The sequence below is a fragment of the Galeopterus variegatus genome, unplaced genomic scaffold, assembly GCF_000696425.1.
Source record: "Galeopterus variegatus unplaced genomic scaffold, G_variegatus-3.0.2 Scaffold2917, whole genome shotgun sequence".
In the NCBI taxonomy this organism is placed as follows: Eukaryota; Metazoa; Chordata; class Mammalia; order Dermoptera; family Cynocephalidae; genus Galeopterus; species Galeopterus variegatus.
In genome coordinates, this window is record NW_007729028.1 from 119,830 (window position 1) to 130,659 (window position 10,830).

General features: G+C 47.0%; 1 protein-coding gene across 1 annotated transcript; it reads right to left on the bottom strand.

Moving 5' to 3' along the window:
* Window positions 1-3,433: 3,433 nt before the first annotated feature.
* On the bottom strand, window positions 3,434-9,341 carry LOC103599344 (zinc-alpha-2-glycoprotein-like). Its single transcript, XM_008583450.1, has 4 exons — window positions 9,266-9,341; window positions 7,227-7,487; window positions 4,890-5,162; window positions 3,434-3,979 (listed from the first exon to the last, which is right to left on the bottom strand). The coding sequence occupies exons 1-4, from the start codon at window positions 9,339-9,341 to the stop codon at window positions 3,657-3,659; spliced, it is 933 nt and encodes a 310-aa protein (XP_008581672.1). The 3' UTR covers window positions 3,434-3,656.
* Between the last annotated feature and the right edge of the window lie 1,489 nt (window positions 9,342-10,830).

Sequence of the window (10,830 nt, forward strand, 5' to 3'; positions counted from 1 at the left end):
GCCTATTCTGGACGTTTCATGTAGATGGAATCATACAATATATGATCCTTTGTTTCAGGCTTCTTTCACTTAGTGTAATGTTTTCAAGGTTCTCCCATGTTCTTGCATGTATTGGTACTTTATTCTTTTTTATTGCTGAATAGTATTCCATGATATGGATATACTACAGTTTGTTTATTCAATCATGGGCAATTTGGTTTTTTCCATCTTTCAGCTTTTATAAATAATGCTGTTATAAATAAACATGCCTGTACAAGTTTTAGTGTGGACATAGGTTTTTATTTCTCTTGGGTTGGTACCTATGAGTGGAATTGCTGGGTCATATGGAAGCTCCATGTTTAACCTATTGAGCAATGGCCAAGCTGTTTATCACAGAAGCTGCACCATTTTACGTTCCCACTAGCAGTGTACGAGGATTCTAGTTTTTCACATCCTCTCCAACACTTGTCTGTCTTTTTGACGCTAACCACCCTCATGGGTAAAGTGATGTCTCATTGTGGCTTTGCTTTATCTCGTTGTTGTGATTTGCATTTTCCTGTTTACCTGTGACATTGAGTATCTATTCATTATCCATGCCTATTTTCTCTCCTGTGAATCATTTGTTCATAATAGTTGTCTTGCTCCCACTTGCCTTTCTCACTAATTCATAGGCGTTTGAAATACATTTGCATATTAAATCTTTTGTTGATTTTATGTGCTGCAAAATATATTTTCCCGGCATGTGGGTTGCTTTTCACTTATGTCGTTCATTGTACACACGTTTTAAGTTTTAAGGTAGTACATTTCAATTGATCTTTCTTTTTTTGGTTTATGCTTTTCGAGTCTTGCTTAACAAATCCTTTCTGCTCCCAAGGTTATAAAAATATTTTCCAGTAATAAGTTTAAGGTTTTGCTTTTCACATTAAAATGGCTAATCCAGAACGATTTGGCCTTTTCCTCATACTTTCCCTTTCTGTGTTTGCTTTAGAATATTACTTCTCAAGACCAACAAAACAGCATGTGGTAAGGGACAGTGGTACAAATCAATGTGTAAATAATATGGAAAAGTGTATCGAGAGCATCATTTGTTCCCCATCTCATGGCACCTGCATATGCTGCAATTTTCTGCTCCTTTTGGTGTGATTCTTGCATAACCCACGCTCACTGGGGCTGAGTTTTTTTCTGATCCTAGAGCTCCCACTCAGCCTCAGAGGCCCACATGAAGATTTCCTGTGTGGTGATGAAGAAGAGAGGCCAGAAAAGGAGAATAAAAGAAAGAACCACAGTGACTCCATTTCTTGAACTTAATTGACATGTTTTCTTCTAGCCTGAGAAGCTGAACTTCTGTAGAACGTATTGCTTGACAGACAAACTCTTTATGGGAATTTGTTATCACCAAGAAACCCATTGCTTAGGTAAACTCAATGACATTATTTAGAGAAATCCTGGGAAAATAAGATGTTTTTATCTCGTTGTATTTTAAACAAATATGGGAATTACTTTCAAGCTAAGTAGTCTAGATTAGTGTGGCCAGTGTTTCTTTCTTTCTTTTTTTTTTTTTAAAGATGACCGGTAAGGGGATCTTAACCCTTGACTTGGTGTTGTCAGCACCACGCTCAGCCAGTGAGCAAACCGGCCATCCCTATATGGGATCCGAACCCGTGGCCTTGGTGTTATCAGCACCGCACTCTCCCGAGTGAGCCACTGGGCCGGCCCTAAACAACTATCTAAGTGCCTTGTAACTGAGACACATTCAATAAACATTTGTCAAATGAATGGACGGATGGATGGATTGACCATAACTCTAAATAATCAATGGAAACCTTTGAGTTGAGATTCAGGAATTGGCAAAGTTGATTTCTGTACCTCTCCTATCATTTTTTTCACCTCCCTCTGCCTCCATCTTTTATTCCTTAACTTTTTCCCCCTGTTTTCTTCACATGAAGAAAGAATAGAAAAGAGAACCGGTGATAGAGTGGTCCGGCTTACTTGCACAGACAACCCTTCCATCTTTAGATAGTGTGAAATTTGGCTTCACTCAAATGTGATATCTTCCTTGAAATCATCCCTGATATTTCCATCTGAGAGAGACTCAGCATGGAAAGAATACACATTGGAGTTGATGACTGGGGAAATGGTCATGGAAGGTAAGATTTGAGCTGGACCTTGACAGTGGGCATTGCTGTCATCAGCAGAATTAAGGTAAAGTCTCTACTTTGTTCTACTGAGTCTCTATTGCTTATCAGAGTACCAAGCATATAGTAAAAGCTCAATGTGTAATTTTTGGATGAACCAATAACTGCACAAATGAAGGCAATAGAGAGAAAACACTGAATTTGTCTGATGGCCAATAATTCTACTTGGCTGGAACAGCGAGAGCTACTGAGCAGTGGAGGAGCTGAGCTCACCAAAGCTGAGAGGACTTCTCAGGGGGGTGCTGCATCTCTCCAGTGTATCTGGTGATGGTCCCAGCCTGTACATGTGAACTTCTGGTTTACTCATCAATCTCGAATGTTTATCCTGTTACTCTCTATTTGTTCAAGGTGCTATCATAGTTTAAAGCATTATTTGCTATATTTTTCCTTCTTGACTATTTTAATTTTCTTCTCTGTGGCCCTCTACTGTTCACATGGGGCTATTTTTAGCCCCAGAAGAGGGGAATGTGGATTTCATGTACACTAAAGAATTAATTTCTCAGATTTGATTTTCAAAATGGAGCAAAAATACAACAAAAAATGAGTGTAGCCTTCAAATTTTAGCTTTCAGGGAAGGTAAGACAGTTATTCTGATTTCTGAAGGAAGGGAATGATTTCCTTAAGGAACTCAACTTGGAGGAGTGGTTTTGGAGTAATGCAGAGTGGCAGGCTGAGGACAGGGTGTTAAGGAAGCTCTTGTCATGCAGGTGGGAAACACACAGTCACAGGCAGATGAGGGCTAATGAAAAGGTCAGGTGTGACTGAGTTCTGCTCTCCTTTTGGGTTTAACCTGTGCATGGCAGTGGGTGAATCAGTCCAAGAGCATCAGGTTAATTCCTGCTTCCTTGGGAGCATGCCCTGGGGAGATGAGGTCTCTTGAATAAGCTCTGAATATGTGTGGCCCAAGGCCAGCACGGTGTGGGAAAGGCTGAGTAGCTGGAGCAGAGGGTGGTGTCTCACTGGGACAAGGGAGAGCTGGGGAAACAGGTACAGGAGAGGCTTGGGTTTGCATAAAAGAGGTTTCAGAGTACTAGGACCTCACAGCTAGAGGAGCCATGGATATCAGCAGTGAGTGCCTGAATAGTGCTCAAGGGACCAGGTGGTTGACACCACACTTGGGACATGCAGGTCAAGATGCCCAGTAAACAGTGCTTGCAGTGGATACCAGGAATTTCAGATGAATCAAATGCTTGGGGACAGAAGGAATGATGAATGGAGGCGCATTTCACGGCACATGACAATTACAGAATAGTCCGCTGTGCTGCACAAGGAGATGATTGTTTATTAGGTTTACAGATTAGACAATGGGGTTTGCAAGGGGAGGTGATTTGGTGGTGAGAGTCAGCCCAGTGCCCGGTATTCACGTCTTCTGTCTCCAAATCCCCCATCTGTCTGTCCCTGACACTGCCTCCATGGGCCTTGCTGATGACACTGACAGTGACTGCTGAGGCTGAGCTGTCTCATGTCAGGCAGAAAGGGTGGCTACTGGGGCTGAGTCCCCGAGTTGCCAGCAGCTCTTACTACTGGTTCCCCAACCCACCGCATCATGAGGGGCCGGGCCAGGCTGCTGTGCTCCACATAGCAAAAGTAGGGGCCTCTGTCATAAGCGGGGATTTGCACACTCATCCAGGCCTCATAAGTGCCATTCCTGCTGGGAACAACTGCCCCCAACTCAGGCCCTAGTGGGACACCAGTTCGAGTCCAGTACAGAATAATGTCTTCTGGGTAGAAGCCAGTGATCATGCACTTGAGTGTCCTCTCGTTTCCTGGGGCTGCACGGCTGGTGACTGACACAGAGGGAGGGTCTGTGGGGAGACAGAGTGTGGAGAGTGAAGGCTTGAGGTTGAATTCCCCGGCCCATGTCGCTTCTCACCTCCACTCCTGGATGTCAGCAATCAGCAGAGCTCAAAGCTCCACACCCGCCTCCCCCAAGAGAACATTAGGAAGATGAGGGGAGGCTGAGGCTTCCCCAGAGCCTTCTTGCTGGCTCATGTAATGTCCTCAGCCACTCTCTAGGCCCCTCCACACCCCGCCGTGCATTGACTTCTGAGGGCAACAAGTTGTGAATGTCCCATCCCCTTCCCCATTCGTTCCCAAATATCAGTGGGCTTTGTGGGCCCCCTCCCCCAACCTCGGCCCAGCCCCTGGTTCCCTCTGTGGCTCTTTGCTTCAAACTCTTCCCTGCTCCATGGCACAATCTTTATTCTCAGTCCTTCTCAAAGCTAGCTCTCAGCTTGTGGCAATCAGTTCTGCTCACACTGGCTGGTTTTCGTCTTTCCTAGGCAGACTTTTAAAAACCTGCCTTCTCTCCACAGACAAGACAGGAGGCATCATCGCAGAGAGAACTGACAATGGGATCTGGGATCTGAAATGTGGAATTTGAGTCCCAACTCTGCCTTTTATGGACATTGTTAATCTAACCTCTCTGCCCCCAGCTTCCACCTCTGTCAATTGGAAACTATTTAGGGAAGCCCGCCATGGACTCAATGGCTTTCCTGTACCATCCTGACTGAAATTACACTGAACATTCTTTTTTGGACCCCACATCATGTCCTCCCAGAAAAGGAGTGAATTCTAAGAGGTGACAGCTGAGGATAAGGGTCTTCCAGAAATGGACTGAAGCAGGCTGAGATGCTCCCCTGAGCTCCCAGCCTGAGATCCCCTTGATCTTTGCCAGCTCAGTACTGGGAACAGCCCATAGGACACGGGGAGTACCTTTTCGGTCCAGATACAGATTGCTGTATTCCAGGTATGTCCGCAGCATGGCGGGGCACTCCTCCTCCAGGTACGCCCTGGCTCTGTACACAGAGCCTTCTGTCTCCCACTTGTGCTTGATCATCACGGCGGCTGGGTCCAAGGGGATCCAGGCTGGGATTGTTGTGTTGAATTCGATGAAGTCCCGTCCATCATATGCGTTCCTCCAGAATGCCCCACTGCTTCTGTTATTCCTGATCTCACAGCCAAACATTTCCTGTAGAATGTGAGACCCTGAAGCCTCCCCCGACCCCACAGGGATTCAGTCAGCCTGGAACCAACTCCATCTGAATAACTCTGATTCCTGTATACTTTGCAGCCAATAGTAAATAAAGTTTTTGAAATGTCAGCATGCAATCCCTTCATGTTGGCAAATAGGTTACTAGGCAGGTATAAGCAGGCAGAAAGGGGAAACTGGTCGGTGTGGCATTTCAGGGCAGTCTGAGATAAGACATATTTTTTCCAGCCAGGGAACATAAAAGAGATACAGACTATGGACAGATCTCTATCCTGTATCATCTCATTTAATGAAGCTTATTTCTTTAATTATAGAGTGAGTTCTTAGCAATCTGACACAATTACACCAATGTGCATTTCCAATTTATAGAATAATAATAGAAATAATAGAAATTATTTGTGATTTCATGAGGATTACAGGAATCTCTCCTTTTCTGTCAATTCTAGGTGCAGTTCATATCACCAGTTGAGTAAATATAATTTGATCACTTCTTCCATATTTTTTCGTGGTGGCTGTCTTTATTCCATATCCTTAAAAACCCCAAACCCTTACTTATTAACCCACAAATCTCCAAAATTGATTGCCTAAGGGCAGGGGGTCACAAGCTCCCCATATCGATTCTACAAGGAAGGGTTTACCCGATGCTGGTTAGTGCTGTTGGCACAGGCTCTAGTAGCTCTCAAGCTATCTGGCCTAAAGTCACAGATCTCCCCACACCCCAGCCTGGCTTCTTCCATACACTTGAGCCATTAACCTTTGCTTTTCTCATCTCTGAAATGGCAATAGTCCTATTTTCTCGAAGGTTATCGTGAGCGTTAAAGGTTTTAATAAATGCGCCTGGCACAGAGTAAGGGCTCACACTCGTTAGCTGTTACTATTTTCTAATACCCTGTGTTCATGTCTTTATCTCTGCATCCTCCTTACTCACAGTTATCACTTCAACATTTCTATTCCACCAATCACAGTTTCTTTCAATGGCCTTCTTGGTCACCTGTGTCCTCCTACCTCCTATTTCTGACACACAGCTCAGGTCATTCCTTTCCAAGACTTCCCGTTCTACACCTCTCAGATTTCTGCATGACTCTTGCCACCTGTTGGAAACCTTCAGACTCCACGTAGCTTCTTGGGCATTTTCGCACTCAGAAGCCCACTTCTTAACTCCCACCCTAGAATAACTTGACATCAGCAGTTCTCCAGGACTAAGACTGGCTGCCTTGGGGGTAGGCAGTGTGGGTCAGGAGAAAGACTGCTGGGCTGGGAGACAGAAGGACTAGTCTGCATCTGGACTCTGCCACCACATGTAAAGATGACCCCTCCTGTGTCTTCTTTCTCTGGACAGGAGGCTCTTTATGATTCCAGGAACTCTAATAGGCTGTGGTTTAAATCCAGCACTTACTGATCTCCCAGTATGGGCCATGGCTTGTGCTAGGAATGTTTTGTCTATTCATTTGACAGATTTCAACCAATCAAATATGACTGCCTAAGCCCTGTCCTAGCCAATGAGGCCACAGGGAATATCATGGCTAACTTTTGTATCTTTCATGGAATCGACCAAGACAAGGTTGCAACACCTTTTAAAGGTAGGACTTAGTGCTCCAATTTTTGAGATTCTGACCAAATAATTGAGAAACTTGCTCATGGTCAAATGGCTAGTGACCGGTGAAGTCACCAGGTAACCCAGGTCTGGCTGGCTACAAGGTTGGCTCACTCTGCTCCCAACATCCCTGGACAGGGTGAGTCTGACACCTTCTAACGTGGGGCCAGGCTTGGGCAGGTGGGGTGTGGAGGTGAGTTGTCACAGGTTGCTGGATAAGAAGTGACTCTGACATGGACTGCTGTGTGAGCTGATGCTGGGGGGAGCGTGGGGGAAGCGAAAGGGAGGGAGGGAGCAGATGTGCTGTGGGGTGGGGGAAAGGCGGACATGTCTGTGCACTTCTCCTCGTGCCTCCTGTTCCTCCTTTGGGGTGGGGACTGTCCCCTGCTGACCTCTTTCTTCTCATGTATCCAGGACTCCCTCTTGAGCTAAGACCTTCCACCCCAGCCATCTGTTGTCCACTGACCTTCACTGTCATTGTAATAGTCCATGATTTCTTGCAGGGTCTTCATGTAGAAATCCTGCCTGGCCTGCTGATGTTGGCTCTCATTCTTCCAGTCTTTTATTCCTTCCACATTCTTCCATGGTCCCAGGGGCTCAGCCTTCCTGCTGTCACTGTTGTACTCATAGAAGGGCTGGTCATTTAGGTAGACAATGCCCTGGAGCACAGGGATGCCTTCTCTTGGCCTGGACCGCCCAGTGTAGACATAGGTCAGAGAGTAAGTACCTAAAAATGAACAGAAGACTCTGAGGGGAGGGGTCTGGTGTGGGGCAGCAGAGGGCCAGGAGGGAAGACCTGGCCTCTGGGCCTCTTCTTTCCCAGCTCTGTCTGCCCTGCTGTCAGCCTCACCCATTGGAGGCTCGCTCCAGTGAACAGGCTCTACTTCTATTCTGGGGACAATATTTCAGAGACCATTCTGTGTCTTCACTACATTTTTTCCTCTGCTTGGCACCTAAGAAGATCATATTTCTGTCTCCTTGCAGGTCTTTTGGGACGATGATATGAGTTACGGCAAAAGGGAAGTGACATCTTTCTTGTGGTCCAGGTCCTATGAGCTGGCTTGACCTTGCTGTCTCTGTCCCATTTAGATGATGAATGTGGAGGCCACAGAATGAAATGGAAGAGTCCCAGGACAAAAACAGCTTGGATCCCTGAGTCATTCTGTGGAAGATGGAAGAGATGTCCTATGTGCATTGAACTAGAATTGAATGAGAAAAAAGTGTTGCAGGGTTTCATCACTAAATCCTTTATATGTTATTGGAAAAAAGCCTAGTGTAACCTGACAAACACCCTTGGTTAATGATGGGGATATATTCTATGAAATGGGCCATTAGGCATTTTCGTTCTTGTGCAAACATCATAGAGTGTGCTTACGCACACCTATATGGTGTAGTTTCTGACCCACCTAGACTACATGGAGTAGCCATTACCACCTGAAGGGACCACCACCGTGTCTGAGGTCCATCTTTGAGCAGTGCATGACTGCATATCCGATAAACTTCCCTGGAGAACACTGAGTCAAGAAGATTTTTGTGTAGATTGTGATCAACATTCTAAATATGATTAGTTGTTATAAAACTAACATAAAGCACCTACGCTGACAATTTCACAATGTACCAAACTTTCAACTTGCACAGTTGAGTAATCATTAACTTACGTGTCATCATCCTGAAAATAAATTTGCCATAAACAGCCTCATTCTCCCCACCTAAAACTGACTCTGCATCTTCTGAGCCCCTCTGTCTTTTCACCCAGTCACTTGCCTCCCAGGCCACTCTGTCCTTGTCTGACTGGCTGAAGCCACCAGTTTCCTTGCGGTGGCATCTCTCCAGCTAACCTGCCTTCACATTTGCCCCACGGGGCGCTGTCTTTCCCCGAGAGTCAGACCAGTGCATCCAGCCCCTTGGAGGAAGAGAAGCACCTGGAGAAAGAGCTGTCCATGTGCAGGTCCTGCTCCATCCTGGCTGCCTGACCTCAGGCAAGTCACTTCACCTCTCCGGATCTTAGTTGTTCTTTTTTTTCTTCATCTGTAAACTAGGGATTCAGATTCAGATTCCTTTAGACCGTATTGAGCTTGAGTCCAGAGCTCTGTGAGTGTTTCTAGAGTGTGTGAGCTGAGTTAGTGACAGCCTCGGACACCTATTAATACAGCACACGAGGAACCCCGGCTGCATTTGTGGCACTTCTGCCAGCACATCCACCCTGCTCCTCCCCTTCCTGCCATTTTTCTCCCATGCCCATCGCTTGCTCTCCCCTCTCACTTTCTTCATCTGTAAACTAGGGATTCAGATTCAGATTCCTTTAGACCGTATTGAGCTTGAGTCCAGAGCTCTGTGAGTGTTTCTAGAGTGTGTGAGCTGAGTTAGTGACAGCCTCGGACACCTATTAATACAGCACACGAGGAACCCCGGCTGCATTTGTGGCACTTCTGCCAGCACATCCACCCTGCTCCTCCCCTTCCTGCCATTTTTCTCCCATGCCCATCGCTTGCTCTCCCCTCTCACCATCTTGGGCATCCTGGAGGAACGCAGAACCCAGAAGGAGCAGCAGGGACATCAGGACAGGCACCACTGTTGCCATCGTGCCTATTTGAAAGGTTTGCAGCAGGAGACACAGGTATTTCTCTGGGTCCCGGAGCCCTGCCCAGGGGTTGGTGAATCTACAGACAAATGAGATTGGCAGAATGGGCTCCTCCCCTAACAGTGAGAAATGAGGACATGCAAAACAGGCTGGCAGAGGTTGTGTTCAGTGATTCCAAAGACAGGATATACAGACTGGGAGCTGAGATAGCTGATCTTTACACTGGGCCTCTGTGTCGTCTTTGGGTGACAGAATGCCAGAGTGCAGGAGGTATGTGTGGCTCATGGCAGAGGCCTGGCACGTGTGTCACCCTTCCAATCTGTGATGACATCCCCACCTTGAAGTCAGTGGGGGTATTGGATGTGGTCAGACCACATTTTATTCTTTCACTCTAGAAAATTCTCCACACGTGTAGGTCCTGGTCCTGGGTAGACCCCAGCTAGGGTCCACCACACCCCACCCCACCAGAGCTCTGTCTGGAGGACATTCACATGTCTCCCTCACTCGCTTTTCACGCTGGGTGAATCCAAACTTTTCTTCACGGAAGCAGATATAGCCACATACCTCTTTGGTAGCTTCCCTTGCAAAAGAAACCACAGCTGTGCACATGGCTTTGGCTCAGCAAGCAGATGTGCCTGCCCTGGACGAGGGCCTGGGAAGCAAAGAAGCAGATACAGCTGACAGCCTTTTCTTGTGGTCTTGGTAGCGGTGCAAGTGCCAGCTCCTGGGGGCAGCAGAGCAGCCTCAGTCATGGGGTGTCCAGTGTGCAGTCCATGGTGGTGTCCTGAGTTTCCATGCATCTTTGGGGTCTGATGGGCTCTTTGCAGAGGGTCCCCCAAGCACAGAGTGACATGCTCTTCTAAGCTGACTGAGGAATTATTACAGAAGGAGATAATTGTGGCAGTGAGATCCTCCTGGGGTGGGGCCTCCTCAAGTTGCACTTGAAATTGGTCCTGCCTGCAGCGAGATCCGTCAGTCATACTCTGTTGTATGCGTGGGAGGTGACTGTGGAAGGACCCAAATTTGGGTCTCTGGACCTGGTTGTCCTCCCTGGTGATCTCAGTCAATGCCCATGGCCAGCCCACTCCCAGGTCACCTCCCTCATCAGGCCCCTCCTCATCAGCTGTGTCATCCCCAGGTGGTTAGGGACAATCTTCTGACCTCTCCTTGCTAAGCCGTCCTAAGCCTTCACACCTCCCCTGAAACCCGACGCCCTCCTGAAGGTTTTCTCTGGGTGTCTGAGCGGCTCTGTGCCCCTCCCCACCTCTGGCAAACCTGGGCAGGACTGGGGTCTTCTGAGGTTTCCCCCCCTTGTCCACCCCTCCCCCCGTGCTCTCCCAGGTGGGATCGAATCTCACTTTCCAGTTTTTCTTAGTCCCTTCTTGTTCATGTGGACTTTTGGTTTCCTCATTGGTCTGAAATGTTACCTGTAGCCTTTTATTTGTCCAAAGTGTTATTATATCTTGAAATATCAATGGATATATTTTTT

Bases quoted from the DNA above. Each gene is read 5' to 3' on its own strand.
- LOC103599344 (XM_008583450.1), bottom strand. From the start codon at position 9,341: ATGGCAACAGTGGTGCCTGTCCTGATGTCCCTGCTGCTCCTTCTGGGT. The intron at 7,488-9,265 runs GTGAGAGGGGAG...GTTCATTTTTAG, and splicing joins CCTCCAGGATGCCCAAGATG to GTACTTACTCTCTGACCTAT. The intron at 5,163-7,226 runs GTCAGTGGACAA...GGGAGGCTTCAG, and splicing joins CTATTACAATGACAGTGAAG to GGTCTCACATTCTACAGGAA.